General features: G+C 31.7%; 2 protein-coding genes across 2 annotated transcripts; one reads left to right on the top strand and one right to left on the bottom strand.

Moving 5' to 3' along the window:
- The first annotated feature begins 5,521 nt into the window (after nt 1–5,521).
- On the top strand, nt 5,522–13,339 carry LOC143575302 (putative serine/threonine-protein kinase At1g09600). Its single transcript, XM_077059710.1, has 8 exons — nt 5,522–5,869; nt 6,930–7,214; nt 8,367–8,684; nt 9,992–10,219; nt 10,305–10,405; nt 10,514–10,628; nt 11,537–11,935; nt 12,794–13,339. Exons 1-8 carry the CDS (start codon nt 5,522–5,524, stop codon nt 12,986–12,988), a joined length of 1,989 nt encoding a protein of 662 aa, XP_076915825.1. The 3' UTR covers nt 12,989–13,339.
- A 5,013-nt stretch (nt 13,340–18,352) lies between these two features.
- LOC143575300 (uncharacterized) lies at nt 18,353–20,848 on the bottom strand. The gene is made up of 6 exons (XM_077059707.1): nt 20,643–20,848; nt 19,929–20,129; nt 19,654–19,855; nt 19,296–19,515; nt 18,897–19,181; nt 18,353–18,852 (listed from the first exon to the last, which is right to left on the bottom strand). The coding sequence occupies exons 1-6, from the start codon at nt 20,846–20,848 to the stop codon at nt 18,353–18,355; spliced, it is 1,614 nt and encodes a 537-aa protein (XP_076915822.1).
- Between the last annotated feature and the right edge of the window lie 2,263 nt (nt 20,849–23,111).

Below are 23,111 nucleotides of genomic sequence, written 5' to 3' on the forward strand. Positions count from 1 at the left end.
TATACTCTAACCGGCAGACAATAGTTACGTCATATTTAATATCGGGTACATGAGTTACCATAGTAATTATACGAGAATACATGGTTCACTGTATTGATCGTGCGTGAATAAATAATTCATCGGATTGAATATGCGATTAATCGATTGATAGTTATTGAAACCCGAACGAATCGAGGGTTCAATTATAGACGATATCTATAATATTTAGTGATTTTACGAAGCATTAATGCTTCGGGATAAGTAAAGTAAGGCACAGAAAAAGAATTTCGATTTAATGTACGTCGGTACGTTAAACGAAACCTTTAATACCAAACCGAGCAAGAGACAATCGATCAAGCCGAAAAAGATGCGCGATAATTAATAATATGATGTTTTGAGTTAATAAATGTCATGGTTTAAGTTTTTAAAGTTTTTAAATCGGTTTTATATAAATTTCATTTTTAGCCGAAAAACAACTGTTTTGGCCTCGTTTTAAGCCGAATTAAACATTTAACCGAAAAACGAACTGAACCAGATTATCCAAAACATTATCCGGATTTCGAGAATCCAAACGAGTGGCCAAGAATGGAGAGGTGGGTCCCACCCCACCACCTCCTAACCTCCTATCGGACATAAGGGGTGTATCCCCATTTCCTTGTTATTTTTTTTAACAAACATCATCAAGATCCATCAATTCTCTCCACAAGATGATCCAAAAACCCGGAATTTGAGCAAGAAAACCGAGGTAAAAACCGAGTTAATCACGTTTCCATCTTCGTTTCTTGAGTTTAATTGCAAGAAAATGAGGTTTCAAAGATGAAAACCGATTCTTGCATGATCAAGTGATGTATACGGGTTATACAAGGGATCTTGGTCCAAGAAAGGGGTTAAACGAACCAAGAACGAATTTTTACGGTTTAAATCTTTGTTTTTGAATCATAACCGAAACTATAGTGTAAGAGGCTTGATCGTGAGTGTAACTTGCTTGGTATTGTGGTATGTTGGTTGTAGGTTCTGTATTTAGTGGTAAATAAGGCGGAAAGACGAGTTTGTAGCTTGTAGTGGCGGAAAACGAAATGTATATTCGGTTATGTTCGGTTTTGGGAAATTTGGACAGATTGTTGATGCTTTAGAGTTAGGTCATGAAATTTTACAGAGGTGTTAAAAACATGAAAATATGAGTTCTGTGAATTTTTGGTAATTTTTGGATAAAGGATGAATATTTGGTGAATTTAATGCTCGGTTTTGGCCAAAAATGGTGAAAAATAGTTAAATATCATGAAAAATTCTGGAAAATTGCAGATAAGCTTTTCATATCATGTATAAGTCACACACAAAATTTGAGGTCCGTTGGAGAAGTTTAAGTAGGCTTTTCGGTTAAACGAGTTCTAGGGATTTCTAGCTTGGTTTTAGTAAAAAGGGCATGTAAAAGAAGATTTTGGTTCTGGAAAAATTACAGAGGATTATTTGGATGGCAGGGGACATCCAGGAAAAATTTGGGATTTTTCTAAGATCGTTTGGTATTTACGACATATTTAGTGTTTAAATGGTGTTTAAAAATAGATAAATAAATTCTAAATATAGAAATTAATTCTGGAAATATTTTTATAAAATTCCCCACTGTCAAAAAGTGATTTGTACAAAATTTCAAGATCCGAGAATAAACGGATAATTATTTGTGCAAGAAACAAACTTTTAAAGTTTAAAACACGTGAACCGGTAAAGTTCGCTTAAGCGAGCTGACTGGTGTGTAAAAACCCTAAAAATGTACTATTTTCATATAACTGAGTTAAACAAGTAGAAATAAATCATCCGAAAATAATTCGGATGATTTGGGTAATTTTAAACGATTTAACAGTTTCCGGTACACTAATGACGGAAACGGGTCCCGCGGCCAAACGGGGTGTCTAAACCGAGCTCTAATTTCACAACTTTAATTAAATTATCATTCAACAACTATTTTCGGGTCGTGCGTAACCAAACTCATTTTTGAACGTAAAAACGGATAACCGTGCTAGGCACGCAAAACGGGAAAAACGACTAATATTAATTTTGACCACTGAACTCTAAACGATATCACAATCTGAGTCCGGAGATGTGTTTCTGGGTTAACATTGCCCCCAGAACGGGTACAGTACTGGGTTAACAGTGTCCCCAGATGTACCGATTGACACGGTTAAAGATTATATATTATTAATGAGTGTATAGTAACGATCGTAGGGATCATATTACAGATTGGACGTGTTAACTGATAATGATTGTTGTTACCTGCTTGCATGTGCTAAGGTGAGTTTCACGAGCCCCTTTTTTTTGAATTGAATTGTTTTTAAATAGTTTCCCGGGGCGGAAGCATGTTATTATTGAAATGCTTTAGTACATACTGGACGCATGGATTTGTGTGGAATTACATGTATTTTATTGTACGGGAATCGTACGGAAATGTACTAAGATGGTAATTGTCTGAGTTGCTAATTTTCTGAACGCATGGATTTGCGTGGATTTATATATATTTGATTTTACGGGAATCGTACGGAATGGGTACAGTACTGGGTTAACAGTGTACCTAGATGTCCCTAGAAGTGTTACTGGGTTAACAGTGTCCCCAGATGTCCCTAGAAGTGTTACTGGGTTAACAGTGTCCCCAGATGTCCCTAGAAGTGTTACTGGGTTAACAGTGTCCCCAGAATGAGTATTGTACTGGGTTAACAGTGTCCCCAGTATTGGATTAACAGAGGTTTCACTTGTGGGCTCAGCATAATTACATCGATAATATTATATTATGATATATATTATGATATGGATTTATCATGGTTTACTCAAATTGTGAAACTCACCAACTATTCGTAGTTGACCCGTTTTCTCACATGCTTTTTAGGTACAACTAAGATGAAGTGATTGCTTACGTGTTAAATGCTTGATGAGTGTAAGATTAGCGTGCAGGATGTTATGATATGTTATATTAATAGAATTATGTATCGTATAGTATGATGTGTGTATCACCTAGACGGTAATGAAAATATGAGATAATGTAATTTGAAGTATATTAATGTATTCAGTTTTCTTTATAAACAATGTGGTTGATATCAGACGAGTCTGTCGCACCCCGTTTACGTTTCCGCTGCGGTTGCGGAGTGTTACAGTCCATTTAATATATTTTAATCAGAACTGATGTAGTAAAGAAAAATTTATTTGTATCTTATATTTATTTATTTATTAATGATAATCTCTATAATTTATAATAATTATTATAAGTTTATTAATTTTGTTATTATTAATTTATTATTTTTTCTAATTAGTTGTTACTTCTTATTTTGACAAAAATAATAACATTTATACCTTACTATTTTTATATTTCAATATCTTTGACTTAAACATTATTCTGTTATTATATTTTAAGATACATTATATTTTCTATATATAACCAATTACGTTATATGTGGAAAACCCAATAAATAAGTTATAAAGTTTCCATAATTTTAATTACAAGATTTGCAATATAATAATTTATTGCAAATAAGCATTTACATTATATTTTCTATATTCAATGTATTTCCATGATTTTAATTACATAAATACAATAATTAAGTTTTCATGATTTTCACTTATTTTCACATTTCCATGATTTTGATTATTGGTCAAGTTCTATTTAAAAATTTATTCAAAAGTTACTTGTATTAACTGAAGTTCCTTTGGTGATTCATAATTTTATATTTTCTATATATTATTTCTGATTAATATTAAATGTATTTTATTCATACAATCGTTTATTAAATATTAGTTTTTATTTGGTTAGTTTTTTGGCATGGTAACCATTATTAAATTAAAAATGTAATAACCAACATTTAAGTTCACGTAAATCATTGCAAATTAATTACCTTTAATTCAATTTATGACAGTTGATTTTTGTTTAAAGATATTTAAGGTAATTAATTAATTTACAATTTGATTTCCATTTATTTAATTGTGGAAGTCAAATTAAATTACTTAATTTTAGAAGTCAAATTATTAACGCTTTTCAAAAGACCCGAGTAATTTTGGAAGTTAAATTAAATTATTTAAACTCAAATTTATTTTAATAACACTAATAATATTGTTACAAAGATTTATGTATTTTAAGAATGGTTTCAAATATTGTGATAACTAACTATCATCTGACCAAAATGATATAACTATAATTAATGATATTATATTTTGTCAACTTCAAAACAATTTATACTTTTTATATATGTAAATTGTTTTGAATATAAGTTTTTGCAATATATGTTGACAACTAATTAATTTATTTGTTATGACGTCTTTGACCACAACACTTTCTTTGTTTTACAAATACAATTATTTGATAAATATATATGAACATTAGCTCCATGTGATAGCTAAAAATTAATCAAATAGAAAAGAGTTTAAAACCAAGTTTATAACCAATAATGTCTATATAAACGTAGGAATGAATGAATGAATGTATACCAATTACGTTGTTCTGTTAGATAAATTTATAAATGTTACTTTTATGTTTACTTGCATATTATATATGTTGATTATGAAAAATGACAAGGTTTTGTTGTCATACTCATAGCATAGGTAGATATGTATGTTTATTTAAACTTTGTAATTGTTTATAACATATGAATCCATTTTGTTTATAACATATTAATTGTATTAAAGTTGTACTTTTAATTTCAAATGATGTAGTTATCATTTAATTAATATTTGAATAGTTTTTAATTACGTATAAATATCAAGATTAATGTATACAATTAAAAAGAAATATATAATGAAATTGATTTTAAATAAAGTAATGATGTTAACAATTACTTTATGTTTTTTTCTTCCTATATATTTTTATTAATATATTAAATATGTTACTTTTATTTAATAGCAATATTTGTCATTTGTAGTATGTTTGGAATGCTAAATGGCAATGTCATTTGTAGTATGTTGGTTTTATTTTTTAAAGTTTATTATTGATCTCTTATACCCTATTGTATTAATATTAATAATTAGTTTATTACTTTTGTTAGCCGAAAAGTATCGTCTTGCTCGAAATATATTTATGTTGGTTGATATGTTTTTTCCACTCGTGTATAACACGGGTGTTAATAATAAAGTTAAGCACTCGATATAGCTCAAAAACTATTGATCATCCAAAGCTCCAAAACTTGTAAAAACTTAACAAGGATGTTTTGTCTTTGGATTCTTCCATGACCCACTCGATATAGTTCTTCAAAAGTAATGCCACGTGTCACCACATATTCTTTCTTTAATATAAACACAACACACACAAAAAAACTACCTCCCTCTCCTTCCTTACAAACTACAGTATATAGAAAACAACAAAATAAAAAAAATAAAGTTTTTCCGATCTTTGACCCGTTGACTTTGCGGAATCTTGCCATAATTTATAAGTTTTGAAGAAATCTTGGATCCCAATTTGACATCCATCCAGTGTGGTGTGTAATTCTTCAATTTGCAATTAGGGATCTTGAATCGGTATTTGGGAAATTTTGGTTTCAGAATGATGCAAGTGGGAATTAATTGAGCAGTTATGGGTTGCATTTGCTCAAAAGGGGTTTCAGCAAATGAGTATGTCGAGAAAGAGTCAAAGAGATCTTCAAAACGAAGGGATGATGTGGCACTGGAGGTTGATAATGGCGTCACTGCTAGGCTTATTTCTCAGGGGAATGTGGACACCGGATCAACCTTACTGTCGGATGAGACTGTGGTGGTTTACCAGCAGCCCACCCCGCTCAAAAGTCTGGCACCCGAAATGTCTAATGGAGTCGATGCTGCGCAACAGGCGGCTGGCTGGCCAGCTTGGTTGACGGCTGTGGCGGGTGAAGCCATTAAAGGCTGGTTGCCACGTAGGGCGGACTCCTTTGAGAAGTTAGATAAGGTTTGATAATCTTGTTTTTTATGAATTATGATATATTTGTTTTTGTTGTGTTGCATTGGTTTTCTATGCTTTGATAATCTTATTTATGGATAATTGTACTTCATACTTGTAATTGCAAAAGAACAAGTTAAAACCTTATCCTACCCTCCACAGACCCTGCCAAACTGGCTTATCAATATTATACTGGGTAGGTTTGTTTGTTGGAATTGATGATACTGTGTGATTATGTGGATACTTACAGATTGCATATAGTTTTAGATTTAAGCAGTTAGGTTTGTTGGATAGCAAAAAATGTTGACAAACTATAATAGTAACAGACAACACTAGTTTACTGCCACTTTTTTAGTACCTTTTGTTTTGTTGTTGCTAGTGGTTTCTTATGCCACACTTTATGCTTTTTGGATACTATGCCCTGCATGTCAAGAAAAGATTTTGGAGCCGGGGGTCTCAGTGGGAGCAGCCTATCTGTCTCCCGGGATAGATCTATGAGTGGGATTTTACGAGGTACGTGTGTTTGTTTTTTAGATTCTTTGGATGTTTATCTCTGTTATGAGTGGGATTTTACCGGGTACGTTTGCTTATTTTTTTTTATATTCTTTGGGATGCTAAATGTGCTTTGAATGAGATTTTACTGGGTGTGCTTGTTTGTTTGCTTTTTTTTATAGGTTCTTTAGGATGTTAATTGTGTTTTGAGTGGGATGTTACTAGGTACGTTTTTTTTTAATTCTTTGGGATGTTTACTATGCGTTTTGAAAGTGGTCATGTGAAATTGAGATTAAAACATCCTGATTGAAGTGATTTGATGATATTTTCTTGTTATTTTTTTTATTGTTTTAAGGAATTTATAGATACAATGATAAAAGATGACACTTTTGCAAGACACGTTTTGTGAAATAGGAGTAAAAGTCATCAAATCAGACTAAAAAGTTGGAAACCGGTAAATAGTTAATCTAGTTTTGTTGCAGCGTGTATCGTATGCATATTTTGTGTATCCAATTCCAAATATATGAACCTTGTACACACTCTTGTATGTATATGTTACATTTGGGATTCAATGCAGATTGGGCAGGGGACTTATAGCAGCGTGTACAGAGCTCGTGATCTTGAAACTGGAAATATTGTTGCGTTAAAGAAAGTGCGGTTTGCTAAAATGGATCCCGAAAGTGTTCGTTTTATGGCAAGAGAAATCATTGTTCTTCATCGGTTAGATCATCCAAATGTTATGAAGCTTGAAGGTCTCTTAACATCTCGGGTTTCGGGTAACTTGTATCTTGTGTTCGAGTACATGGATCATGATCTTGCTGGTCTTGCAGCTTCACCTATGGTTAAGTTTACTGAACCACAGGTAAATGTTAATTATTGCTATATATATTGTATCCATGCGTGTATGCTATTTTATGCATGTGTATCTCGTATGATTCATATTTATTGCATTAAAACTAAATATGTTTTGCTTGTAACGCTTCAAACTGATGAATTCTTATTGTATTTGAATTAATATATATGACACGAATATGATTTTAACTTATATATAACAGGTTGTTTTTATGTTTCTTTTTAGTCTTTAGAACCTTTCAAATGAACCTAAGATTGATGTATAATGTTTTATATTGTTATATTTATTTATGTTTGTTAAAAAAGTTTCTACAACTAATTAGTTAATTATTACTTATACATAACTATAGAGTATATATAATATATTATAAAATAAATAACTTAAATTAAATGATTGAAATATATATTCTTCACTTATATGTTATTATGTTACGTAAAAATGTTTAATTTCATGTTGGAGCAAAAAATATTTTAGTTGAATTACTTCATATAATAACTGCTATATGTAACGTAAAAAGTTGTATTAGCTTATGTAAAACAGATTGTTATAAATTTTTCTCTAGTACGTTTCCAATGAACCTAAGATTGATATATGATGTTTTATATCTTTATTATATTCGCAAGGTTAGAAACCCATGCACTACATATGTTGAATAAAGGATATATTAAATAGTTTGTAATGGAGATATAGGAATTATAAACGATATTTTGAGATAATTTGAGTTTTATATCCACTAATATAAATGCGTTTATCTACTATATTTTTGTAAATATAACAATCAAAACTAATATCTAAAATAAGGTAAGGATGAATTGATTGCAGAGGAAAATAAGAAAACGATTGGATAAAAAGGCGGGAAAAAACAATTTAGGTGTCCTAGAATTGTGCCACTTGGCACCACATTTACTTATTTTGTAAGTATAAAGATTTGGGATTCTTATTAAAAAAGTTTTCTCAACTAATTTCTTAATTATTAATTATACATTACTCTATTGGAATTATAAATTTTAAAATAATCAAATTAAGCTAAGTGATTAGTATATGTATTCTTTAGTTATGTCTCATTAAGTGAAGTAATTATGTTTAGTAATGTACCTTTAGGAGCATAAAACATTTAGTGTAATCTTATTCTAATAAAGATTATATGTATTTAAAATGCAGATCAAATGTTATATGCAACAATTACTTTGTGGATTAGAACATTGCCATACACGTGGAGTCCTGCATCGTGACATCAAGGGGTCAAATCTCTTGATTGACAACAACGGGAACCTTAAAATTGGTGATTTTGGGCTGGCCACCATTTTCAACAGCAGCCAAAGACAACCTTTGACCAGTCGCGTGGTTACTTTATGGTATCGACCACCCGAGCTTTTGCTAGGCTCTACTGATTATGGTGTAGCTGTTGACTTATGGAGTGCTGGTTGCATTCTTGCTGAGTTATTTGCTGGCAAACCTATAATGCCCGGAAGAACAGAGGTATTCTGTTTCTGATTATATTAATATTTGGGGTTACGTAATTCGTTTTATACTAGCTGCTAGGGGTGTAAACATGAGCTTGGCTCGTCTCGGATCTTTTTGAGCTCTATTTTTAAAGCTCGAGCTTGGCTCATGAAAAGTTTTCTAATCTCGGGCTCGGCTAAGACTCTGCTCATATATTGTTTAGTGTTTTAATTAATATACATTTACAAATAATTGTTTAATTATTTTATTTATAGCTTTTATATATAACATGATATATATGTATCTTTATCATAGTTTTATACATATTAGTAATTGCAATATGACAATATATTTAAATATTTGAAATAAAATTGTAAATAATAAGCTTGGCAGTGAGGTCGAGCTCAATAAGTGAAGCTCGGGCTTGGGCTCCGGCTAGTTTATTAAACAAGCTTATTTTTAGGCTCGGGCTCGTTAAAGCTCAGCTCAATTTGGAGCTTTTTGCGAGTCGATTTTTGGTAGCTCACGAGCAGCTTGGCTCATTTACACTCCTGCTGGCTGCAACAAAAGTAGTTCTCTTTGAGTAAAATAAATGGACCTAATTACCTTTTTTTTTTGTAACTAGGGGTGTGAATTTGTGACATGGCACGAAGCTAACATGAAATATTTGGGTTTGGGTTTGGTCTAAACAGGTTCACGTTAATTTCAGCTCAAACCCGCAAACACTTTTAGATAAATGGTCCTGCTCCTGTTGGTCTGGCGGGTTCATGGGTTGGCTTGTTTAATCTATTTATTTTTTTATAATATTAAAATTATATGTTTATGTCAATAACTTAAATTGAGTGGTTATTTTATGGCAAAATAAGCATTGAGTTTTATCATTTAGACATTAGTCTACATACATTTATATGTTTTCTTGTAAATATGTAGTCTTGGAGCATTAAAATGAAAAACTAAATATTCAGGTTAAATGGGTCGTGTTCGTGTCAGCCAGCTAAAACTCGTGTCATATTCGGGTTCATCATCATCATGTGTCTGACACAATTTTTGTGTTCGGTTTCGTGTTGGTTAGATCTGCCAGCTCACAAACACAACCCTATTACACAAGAATGTAATTTGGTTCACTTTATGTATATCATCATCATCATCATCATCATCATCATCATCGTCGTCGTCGTACTCAGTATATCCCACCAATAGCAAAGCTATGGTAGGGTCTGAGGAGGGTAAGATGTAGACAGCCTTACCTCTACCCGTAGGAATAGAGAGGCTGCTTCCAGTGAGGCTCGACTTTATGTATCATTTTCTTAATTTTTCAGATTACATTATAATATAATTCACAGGTGGAACAGCTACATAAAATCTTCAAACTTTGTGGTTCACCATCTGAAGAATATTGGAGAAAAGCAAGGTTACCTCATGCTACAATATTCAAACCACAACAACCTTACAAACGCTGTGTGTCCGACACGTTTAAAGATTTCCCACCATCCGCTTTGGCACTTCTGGATTCTCTTCTAGCAGTCGAGCCCAACAACCGTGGATCTTCATCCGCTGCACTACAAAGTGAGGTACACTTGTATCCTTAATTTAATAATCTTTACAATCTCATGTTTGTGGGGCCCACCTACTTGATACTTTGAATTTGAAATACAGTTCTTCACAACAAAGCCGTTTCCTTGCCATCCTTCAACTTTGCCCAAGTACCCGCCGAGTAAGGAGTATGATGCTAAATTACGGGACGATGAAATAAGACGGTAGTGTTTATTATTTTGTTTTTAGGGTTTTATACAGTATGCGGGTGTGTTATAATCTTTAATAACACAGTAATATTTATTCTTTTTCATTTGTTATTACGATAACAGGAATAAAGAGGGGGCCGGGAAAGGACGTGGAGTGGAACCATCAAGAAAGGGCACACGAGAATCTAGAGCTCAACCAAATCCTGATGCTAATGCTGAGTTACACGCGTCCATAAAGGTAATTAAGTTTTTTTTTTTATTAAAGTTGATCCAGATTGTCTAAGTAAAAGTCAAGCTCAAATTGGAGCTAGTTCAATAAACGAGCCCGAGCTTGAAATTCATATATAAGCTTGACTTAGGCGCGAGTGCGCGACCTAATAAGCTTATTAGTGGTATAATATTAATAGTTTTTATTTGATATAATAAATATATGATTATATAATTATGATAAAAAGTAACCATATTATATGTATTAGGTTATTTAAAATTATAATCATAAAAATGTATAAGATTGTTTGTATATGTGGAGAGAGGTTTGTTACAAAACACTAAATTATATTGAGCACAAAAAGAAGAAAGCTAAATCGTTTATTTATTTATTATATAAATAGGTCATAATTTTATAATGTTTTACTTCTTACATATAAACGTATATATTATGTACATAAAAAAACCATTAAATTAATATGAATAGACGTTTTATAATTTCTAACCGTTAGCTACACATGTGTAGGTAATATAACCTGCACATGATTTGCACATGTGTAGGTTTAATAAATAAACGAAATTTATACAAATTTTGTTTTTAATTTCAGGAGAGATGAGTAAACATTGCATTTCAACCATTTTCTTGCACTTACAAAAATTAAGATTTAAAATACGAATGATCTGTTTATAATTTATATGTATATCTAAATTACTTAATCAAATTAATGATAAATGAGCTAGCCTCAAAATTTAGACATAGAGCTTGAAACGAGCCATGCTCGAGCTCTCTCAAGTTAAACGAGCTGAGTTTAAGCTTAACAAATGGCTCAACTCGTTTTACACCTAATTTTAAATGTGCTGAAATCGAGTAAACAGTTTCGGAAACCAAAAGAGATTTTGAAGCGAAATCCGATAATCATTATGTTTGATATGTTATAGAAACGGCTAGAACAACAAAATCCCAAAAGTAGTAGCGAGAAATTCACCCACGAAGAAGATGGCTGTTCAGGGTTTCCTATCGAACCTTCCAGAGGCTCATTAAACAATGGCATCTACAACACTCGGTTAAAACAACCCGAAAAATCAGATGAACCGCATAACGGGCCCGATTCATCCCACCACTACAAACATCGTGGGGCCCAATTATCACGGTTCTCAAACTCATTAGCTTGGCATGGTAGTTCACGGTTGGATCATAGCAAAGGTACTAGTGCACATTGGCCCGAAGATCGCTCAAATGGAAAATATCATCAATTAAACGATACCGAGTCGTCATCTCAACTTATGTTGGACGACCTGAATTCTTCTTATAAGAAGCATGAGCATGTACCCGGAAAGGTATTTAATTTTTATAAAGATTTATTATTATTATTATTATTATTGCGTGGTCGAAGTATTATGATGTTTCATATGAGTTACGAGTAAATTTACGTATTTACCCCTCATTTTTGCGTTATTTGAAAGACTTTTTACTTACCTTTCTCTTTGTTAACTATACTAATAGTTCTATATATTATACTATTGTCACGTGGTTGAATTAGATTTCATACAACTTACGAGTAAAATTATAATTACCCTTGTTTGTTCATTTATGTTCAAGTTCGTTCGTTTACATTCATTTGCTTGTGTTCGTTAGTTTACGTTTGCTTGTATATTCATTTAAGCTTTAAGGCCTATTACAAATTTGTCTAGTTTTAGTAACTTTTTAGGCTCAGTGCATTGTTCTTATTTAATTACAAGCGGTTTTAGCTCAATTATGATCGTTCCTTTATGTTCTGTTATATTCGTTCGTTAACCATTCCTATTGCTAATGAACGGACATAAACGAGCATGAACATGCTCATTATCTTGACAAACGAACATGGACGAGAAAACCCTGTTCTTTTAATTTGTGCATGTCCGGTCGTTTATTCAGCCAAAGTTAAATGAACAAACACGAACATGCTTTGTTCGTGCTCATTTGGTCTGTTCGTTCGTTTATGTTTGGTAACCATTCATTTATATTGTTAACGAACGAGGTCACGAACATGAACACTACAAACACGAACATGCTTTGCTCGTGTTCGTTTGGTTGCTTGCTGACGGGTTCTAATGCTTTTTAATCACATAATTAGTTTTAAAACACACATACAAACATCAAACAATATACAAAAAGAAAGTAGTTAAAAGTTAACCTCGTATGTGTTATGATTACAGGGTTTTGCTCAAAAGAAAAACCGGATCCACTATTTGGGCCCATTAGTCCCGCCAGGTGGCAATATGGATGAAATGCTTAAAGAGCACGAAAGACAAATTCAACACGCGGTCCGTAAAGCGCGTCTTGACAAAACCAAGACCAAAAAGGGCTATGCCGAAAATGGTCAAAGGGAATCGTTACTTCGTTACGGGTGAAACTATAGATGAATTAATCGAATCGTTAAACATCATTATTATGATCAACCAACAGTGACCCGCGAAGAAGAAGATCGAGCGTTCGAGATCCTAAAACCGGTTTCTAAATCGCTCGGGATGTTTTGTTCTCTTTTTTTAAGGATTGAGGGGGTTCTAAACTTCTACAGGTTTTTAGTTTTGGTTTAAATAATTTTAATGTAAAAGGGCGAAAATAAATATTTTAGGGAAAACTTTGGTGATGAGTTATGATTATAGTAAGGTCACACATAACACAAGGATTCATGTAATATCTTATTTTTATGAGTGGCAACATGCCCCAAATGAGATCAATTACAGGCTGATTTTTTTTATTTTTTATTTTTATAAAGGCAAATTTCTTTTTTACTTCTTGGGACTTGAAACTAGAACCGTCATATGTTTATAAGACTTTTTTTCTGTTTATAAGACTTTTTTTCTGTTACAGGGCCATCAACTTAGAAATTTTATCTTAGCTCAAGAGTTCTGAAAATATAATTGGCTTGCCTTAATATAGGTTACTATTTAATGTGTGTATGATGCGTTTGTAAATACATTTTTTTGTGCAATATTTTTATGAATGGTTATAGGATGTCGAATGAAGATTATAAACCTAGGATGAGCTCGGTATTGAAATGGTACCGATCCTGAACTTTCTAAAAACTTGATAATGGTACCGAAAATGGTTGGTTCGTTACCGGTACGGTATTGGTACTGTGTGCAACAATTAGGTAAATACCGGTACTGGTTCAAAATTTCCAGATCTTAATTTTCTTATAACATTTTGGTATCAGTACCGATATCATAACACTCGTTTTGGTGCCGGGATTTGGTACCATTTGTATATACATTACATTAAAGAAACCTAATACATCAACACAAAAATATGCTCATTTATGTTTGTGACTCAAGTAAGAGGTTGAGTTCGTTTGTTAAAATCTTAAATTGTTACCATCATCTACTTATACTATTAAAAGAATTGAGTTCTTGTACAAATGTCATGTTTCTATTGATTCATCATTATATTTCCATCTTTAAATACTATTAAAGCAATACATTCTTCCACATGACATTCTACTAGCTTGTCCACCTAGGCCTCTAAATCACCATATTTCCATTCTAAGAGTCTCTCTAATGATGCCATGTGTCATATTAACCACAAACCTAAAATACATAACCCACTCCATTTTCCATAACCCATAACCAATGCAACCAGTCATTTTTCTCTCTAACCTCTTCACGAACATACTAACCCTAATTCCGCCGCTCATATTCAACTCTAATTCCGGCGGTCATATTCCGACTTCTACATTATTCACCATCAATTTTTTAATCTACCATGTTATTCTTCACTTCCATAGGTGGACAGGTCTCCAATCGTTTGGATTCCGTTCAATTCACCATTTGTCAGAGGAGATGTTATAAGGTTTTTTTTCTTGAGTTGATGATTCTTATAACAGATCTATTCTCCGATGAATATAATAAAGGTAATTAACAATCCGTTATTGCGCATATTGGTTTAATAGTATAGTAAGATCCGATGAATATATTCCGGCCACTTTGTTTTGTTATAATATCCGATGAATATATTTCGGCCACTTTGTTATAAGCATTTTTTATGCTTAATAAGATTTTCTGGTGAATTTGTTATTTTTTTGTTTAGTGAATATTCAGAATTGAATTTCCGTCCAAATTCTTAATTGTTTCCCGGCCAATTTTTTATTGTTTTGTTTGTCCAATTCTAAAATTTTCTGGCCAGTTTTTTATTGTTTTGTTTGTCCAGTTCTAAAATTCTGTCTATTTTATGTTTTTTTACTGTCCAGTTTTTTATTTTTTTTCTTTACTAAATATTAAGAAACATAATTTTCGTCCAATTTTTAATATTTTTTTGGCCAATTTTGATTCAGTACTCTTTAATGTTTTATTGGGTTATGATCTTTAATCTTTAATTTAATATTCCTGAAATATTAATTATAAAATTACTAATTTTTTATTAACATTTACTAATTATAAATATACTAAATTTACTAAACTAAATATAATATCGATTTTTAAAATTAAAATACATATTAAATTATAATATTCACCTTTCACATATAATTTAATAAAGATATTAATGTACATAACTGATTCCATTATTAACTAACTTGTATAATTTGAAATTCAAATTCAAATTATTACTGACTATATTTAAAGGTTTGACTAAATTAACTATAATTAAGGAAATAATTTATGTTTTTATATAATATTAAATAAAATTATATAACCATATATAATCATAAAGTTTCTAAATTTTTATTAATATTTATTGAATTATAAATTTACTAAATTTACTAAATCATAATAGTGATTTTTAAAATTAAACAAAAAAATATAATGTTGATTTTCCAAATATAATCTATTTTATAAGTTTCTAAAAATATTAATCTACATTAAATTAATCCGTTATTATTCCAGAATTTTATAATTTAATAATAATAATAATAATTGACATTTTTAAAAAAATTTGAAATTCTAATATATTTAAAGGTTTGACTATAATAACGATAGTTAATGAAACTATTATGTTTTTTATTATTGTTATTGTTATTTAATTCCTAAATTAAGCAACGTATTATTATTAAATATTAAACGATTTTGATTAACCTTAAATATTGAATTATTAAATTTATTATATAATAATACATTCTAAATATACATTTTGAATATAATCAATCGTTTATTTTAGGAAAAAAAAAAGATTTACAATAAACCGCTTTAATTATATTCAAACTTATTGTTTAGTCAAATATTCAGTTACCTACTATATGCAAATTGATATCATTTTAAATTTACAATTATAGCTAAATTATTTCTAATATTATCTATAAATATATTGCCTTGAGTTATGCATGTTGTTACATCTAATATTAAATTCCATTTATAACAATTTATATGTTACGATAATTAATGAGAGAGTTTAATGTTTATACTATAATGTTTGACTATAAAAACGATAATTAAGGAGAGAGTTTAATGTTTATACATTATTCTTATTATTATTTCATTTTTAAATTAAGCAACTTATTATTGTCTTTGTTAACTGATTTTGATTAACCTTAAATATAGTAAATCATTCTAAATATACATTTTCAATATAAATTCTTTAGATATTGTTTGTTAGATTTAATACAAGTAGTAGATGGTCAACACCTATTTACACTTTCTAATAACTATAATTTGGAAGTTAAGATTTATTGGTTCCATATAACAACTTTAGTAATGTTTATATGTTACTAATTATTATACATGTTGTTTTGTGTGGTTTATATATTATATAATATGCTATTGTGTTGTAACAATTTTCAGGTGTGTTAGGAAAAATGATTTCTTTTGGTTGAAGTTTTCAAGATGTTGATGATGGTTTAATAGCAAAAAACATTATGAGTTATTTTGTTGATGTGTAATGGTTGTTATGCTCAAATTAACTTCTTGTAATTTGAAAGTTTTAATATTAAGACAATGTAAATCTATTAATTTTTGGTTGGTATGGTGATGTGTTTAGTGACAATGTAAATCTATCAAGTATTAATAGTTAAAGAAATATATGTTTGTTTAAATTGAAGTTTAAGTTGATTATGTTTAGTGACATGTTATTTCACCCGCGTGTCACGCGGGCTATAACCTAGTATATACTAAGGCTTCTCAATTTTTCTTGGTGATTAAATAATTCAAAAGTAAATAATATTATTTTATTGACACTCTATTTAATTCATATATTAATGTTAATGATTATGATATCTACCTATCACTAATTAATTGTAAGTTATTACATGGAATGTTTTGCTTTAAAATATCAACTAAGGTATGTGAGACCCGCGTGACACGCGGGTGGAATAACATGTCACTACAAAAAATTAATTTAAACATAGATTTAGGTTTACATACTACTTGTTCATATTTGTTACCAAAGTATTATAAAATTACATTGTCTTAAGATTCAAACTTCAAAATTACAATAAGTTAATTGAAACAAAACCACCAAAAGACATTAACAAAAACACTAACCATGTTCTTTGATATTAAAACATTATCAAAGTCTTCAAAAGTTATACCAACATAAACTCCCATTTCCTAATAACCTGAAAAGTTATAAAAACAACACAATATTCAAATAAATTAAACTTAACATAACAACATGTTTAATAATTACTAACATCTAAGCATTACAAAGTTGTTATATACAACCTACAAATCTTAAGTTCATAAATATAGTTATTAGTTGGTCTAAAAAGATGTTGACAATATACTTCTTTTATTAAATATATGAACAATATCTAAAGCATTAATATATTACATTCTCCTTCGTCATCGGACAACAAACATTCCGGATAACCATCATAATCACTTTCATAGTTTGCACATTCGGCTAACCATTTAACCTTCAAACCAACCTCCCTTTCTAACTCAAGATGTGCAATTTCTTTTCTATGATTAGATAACTTCAACATATCTAGCTCTCTCAAAAGGAACATATCATCACATGACAATAGTTTTTTAGGATTCAAATTTTTATACTGGCCATTCTCAAACTTGATAACAATTTTGTTTTGATTAGGATAAAAAACCAATCTCTAACATGTTCAAACGGTAAAAAATCTTGGTGAAGATCATCAAGGTAATGATGTAAAAGATTAATGAGATTGGTTTCCTCTATACATGGAGAAAGTTTCCGAACACCAATCTGATGTTTAAGGAGGTTATTAAACATCATCACAGATTCAATATTATCGTTGTGTATCATGAGGAAATCGCTAAACAGGATTTCATACTTACGTAAAACCGTAGAAAACTTCCAGTTGACAATGGTAGACATTTTTTTTGCTATTAATTTTGTTATGTAAAGCTTTAGAGTGTAAAAGAAGAAGAAGATGATGACGATGAATTAAATTGATAATTATAAAATATAAAAAGAAAGTGACGGTTTAGTTTTCCAAAGATCTAAATGATTATATCTATCTAATGAGTATATCATGTATAGTTAGTTACCTTATATTTGTAATATTTTATTAGATATTATATTTGCTATTTTAAATACTTTAACTTAAAATTGAAATACTCATATAAACAATGGTATCTTATTAAACACTTGGATCCGGTTTTTTTGTATATATTAACATTAAATATTTATTTATAACTTAATAACAATTTTTAAGATATGATAACAAACAAAAATACAAAACGTTTTAGAACTACATAAAAAAGTATAGAACAAAAAACGTTACATGATAACCATAAGTGTAGAATAGAACAATTTCAAATACATGACAAATTTACTATTTATCATTCTACGTTTCCAAAAATATCTTTCTACACAACATTTGTTGTTTTATTTGTAAGCTTTGATTCTTTGTCGAGTATCACTAACTTAATACCATCTCGACTCTTCACTCTTGACAAAGCCACATAAAGCTGACCATGGGAAAATAATGGATCTTTAAGATACAATCCAACTCTTGACAAAGATTGACCTTGGCTCTTGTTGATTGTCATGGCAAAACATACTGAGATAGGAAACTGTCTTCTTTTTAATCTGAACGGAAGTTTCTTATCAGTTGGTGTAAGACTTACTCGACTAATTAGAGTCTGATATCCTATATTCGTACCAGAGACAACTTTAGCTTCAATTACACGCCTACCGAGACTAACAACTTGAAGGCGCGTTCCATTGCACAAACCCTTTTTATGATTAATATTCCTTGATAGCATGATGGGAACACCAACTTTGATGACCAATCTATGATTAGGCATTCCTGACATCTTTAAACCATTTAACAAATCAGGAGAGTACAACTGTGGATCAAAATCCTCTGAAACGTCTTCACATTCAGCTAAACTGTCGGAACTTAGATACTCGACTGTTCACCAGGAAATATGGCTAACATGCGTTCGTTAATTTCTTGAACAACCTCATTCAAAGGTGCCAACAGTGCACAATCCTGAAAGTAAGTAAGTTCGTTGAATCTATCTAATATATTAGGATATACAAAGCTTATTATATCACCCATCGGATCAACTGAGTTCAATAACAAAAGATCGTCTGGAATCTCAATAACCGACTGTCCGTCATTTAAACCACCAACGTTTCCTTGACCTATGTCTAATAGCCAATCAGCAAACTCTCTGATGTTTTCAACGTCTGAAGATCAACATCCAACTGTAAGCCTCATGTTCTTAGTTAGTTTAAGAGCTTTACATTTTGACCAGATATAAGAAGAATTTATGCAAGCATTGACACATTCAATTCTTGTACCGTTGGTTACAACGGGCAAAATTTGCCGAAAATCACCACAAAAAACAACAACCTTACCTCCAAAAACTGCTTCGGAAGTATTACCAGAATCACCATTCATAACATCGTTTAAAGTCCTGTCCAACGCTTCGAAAGCATGCTTATGAATCATGGGTGCTTCATCCCAAATTATTAAGCTTGTCTTTTTCAGTAACTCATATACGTCAGTATTTACTTTAACCTAATTTATGAAAGAATAAAAAAACATAAACAAAGTAAGATATTTAAAAGTAAATTGATATTAGAATAACAAATAAAGCCATATATACTAAAAAAATGATTAATATAAAAATTAACATAAAGCAGGTTGTAATATTACCGGACAAATGGAATCTTTGGTCAAATTAATAGGTATTAAAAATCTCGAATGTGCAGTTCTTCCACCCTCCAAAAGCAAAGAAGCTATACCTCTTGAAGCGACATTCAACACAACTTCTCCCTTTGACCTTATCGATGCAGATAAGGTTTTCCATAAATAAGTTTTTCCAGTACCGCCATAACCATAAACAAATAAACTCCACCTTTTTTTTATCAATCAATGCACTCATTATTTCGTTATAAACCCCTCGTTGTTCATCTGTTAACGAATCAAACAGATTATTAAATTCGTTATTCATGGTCTCGGTATCATATGAGAGCTCTTCCACCATTAACGGATTAGTTGCTCTTGAAATTGTCTCCATATCTGGAAATGGTATTTGTTGATATCTTCTAAGACTGGAGTTGTTTGAAATAAGGAAACTTTCAATTTCCAGGAGTGCTAGGTTTTTTAACTGTTCTTCATTAAGATCAAACCTGAAAATAAAATAAAAAACTAATTAAATTAATATTTATGAAATATTAATGGATATTAGATATTTGCCATAATTGAAATAATTAAAAAATGAGTAAATCGTACCTGAGTTATTTTGATCCTTTTGTTGTTTGTATAGTATACCGTCAACTAACAGTTGCCAAGTGTTTTTCCAAACAAAATAAGGTCTAGATAAACTATAAGTAATCAACATTGTAGCAAATAAATTTCTTAAATAATATCCGGTAGAGGTATGACTTGCTTCTTCAATGGCTTTATGTATTCCTTGTCATCATCTAAAAGACCTCTTTTGTAACATGCATCTCGAAAAGTTTCACACACAACTCCATCAACTATTCGAATGTCTTCAAAACATTCTGGGCCTTTAACCTTATTTAATAATATTCTTAGATAGTAAGCCTCGTCGAATGCGGGTGGAACAGCATGAACTCTACCTATTGCAAAACCCCTTAGGCGAGGTTCCCATTTACGTAACTGTTTTTTTCCAAACATACTTTGTTGGAAACTCTGCGTATGTGAGAGTTTTTGCAAGGTCATGGTTCTTATTACACTCAAACCAACCGGTAAACATCGAAGAAGCATTAGTTGTCTTGTTTAAAATATCTTCAATATCTTCGTTAGCACCATATATTACCCGTTGCTCACCGAGTAAATGAAAAGCAAGTCTCATAACAGACGGAATCCTATAATGCTGTAACATCCTACTTTTGGTTATATTAATAAAATAAAGTTCATTTATTTTATTGCGGGTCGTTATCGGTTTAGTTGAATAGAATACGAGATGGACTTGTGTTGGGTAAATGGATATAGGTTATGGACTTGGGTTATGGAGGAATGAAGGAAAGACCATGAGCTTAAGCCCATGATAAAAAAATATATACATCCTTAAGCCTCCATTTAATTCATTTACATATATCCCTTACACCTCTCAAACACACACACTTAAGCTCTCTCTTTCTCTCTCTAGTCTCTCTCTAGCCGAAATATAGAAGAAGAAACGGATCCCGACCCAAGGTATGATTGTATTTTGTTGTATGAGCTTAAATCCGTTAGTTATGGTCACTAAACGACGAGCCGACACCGTTAAACTGTTTAAGTCACGAGATTCGGGTGGAATCGGGTATAAACCGAACCTATGATGAGCTTAGGGGTCACCCTAGCTCAGATCTGGATCGAACGGGACGAAAAACGGTGAAAAACGAGTTCGACGTGTTCGCGGTTTTCCGGGCGGCGCCGGAATAGTGGTACGAGGATAAGAAATGTCAGGGAATGTTCTGACATTCCCTGACCTAACCCTAGTTCGCTATGGGGACTTAACGAATTGAAGGTGATTCGTTAGTTGATTCGCTTAAGGGAGCACAACGAACTAGCTCTAGTTCGTCTATGATTCGTCTCTGATTCGTTAAGGGAAAAGGGTAACGAATTACCCTTGATTCGTTATGATTAGTTCGTTAAAATAAATAACGAATTAGAAGGTCCAATTCGCTATATGGACTGATTCGTTAAGGAGTCCAGTTCGTTAAGGGTTCAATTCGTTATAAGAACCAGTTCGCTAGGATAATCCAATTCGCTATGAACCAATAACGAATTAGAAGTTTAACTGAATGACAATAACAGTCCCTGGACTTAGAAAAGAAAGATTTAATTACAAAGAAGCCCTTGGACTTTAAGTAGCAAATTATTTAAAGATTCAAAATCCTAATGGAAAATGTGTTAAGACAGTTAATGAAAATAAAAGGATTCATAACCCCAGCCAGGGGCTCTGCCCCTTGGACCCCGCTAGGGGCTGCCGCCCCTAGAACCCTGCTGCCAGACGCGCTGCCCCCGGACCCCCGTTCGTTGAGGGTAATAATTAAACTAGAAAGGCGATATGTGTAGTGATAGTTTACTGAAACATATAATTATTATACAGTTAGTCGGGCACAGCTCAAGAAGGGAATAACCGTAAACAGTGAACGCAACCGCATTGAGGTGAGTTTCTAGCCCCACGTCCTTGTTATGTTTTCGGGGCTGTGTGCATACTCGATGTGATAGTTAATACACTTACCTTAAGTGGTAAGTGTATGCCTTGTATGATGGATGTATGATGATTTCTTGACGGTGCGTGAACGATCTTCGGATATTGCATGTACCGTCAGGTGGTAGCTAAAGACGTGATTGCTATGTATGATGTAAGATAAGATGTATGTATGAATATTTATGATGTATGCATAATGTACGTATGATAAGTTAATGGTACGTGAACGCTCTTCGGAGATTGCACGTATTGTCAGGAAAAATATTTAAGGACATGTATAGTGTGAAGTTATGGAAGAAAGGGTACCGGACCCTAATAATACCCGAGGATGAAGGGTACCGGACCCTAACAATATCCGAGGATGAAGGGTGACCGGACCCTAATAATATCCGAGGATGAAGGGTGACCGGACCCTAATAATATCCGAGGATGGAGGGTACCGGACCCTAAAAATATCCGAGGTATGTAGGGTGAAACGCCCTTTATAATGTATGGTTAGATATGAATGTGTATGGACGAATGCTGATCTTGATATGTTGTAATGCGTACCTTCGGGCACGTATATGTGTATGAAAAGTAAGTTACGTGATTAACTAGAACTCACTCAGCATAGCTGACTTTTAGTATGCACGCAGGCAAATAGGTTGAGGCAGCTCGCGTGACTGAAGACACATGGCATGGAAATCGAAGATACTGGCATCTCGAAGAAATGTTGTGATGTTTTAAAGACTATGTTTTGTTTTAATTGACTACGAATGTTTTATAAGACATGACTTGATGGTTATGTAAAATGTTATGGATGAAGTTTTTATTATTCCGCGAAAGTTTTTGTTAACTCTGATATTTAGAACTGCGTTTATGAGTAAATCCAACGTTAAAGTAGGGCTACCGGTAACAAGGCCTTACAAATGCACATCAAATGAAAATATCCTCCATGTTGCCTCGC

The sequence above is a fragment of the Bidens hawaiensis genome, unplaced genomic scaffold, assembly GCF_021521415.1.
Source record: "Bidens hawaiensis isolate Kalapana, Puna unplaced genomic scaffold, B.hawaiensis_p1.1 tig00027333_1, whole genome shotgun sequence".
NCBI lineage: Eukaryota > Viridiplantae > Streptophyta > Magnoliopsida > Asterales > Asteraceae > Bidens > Bidens hawaiensis.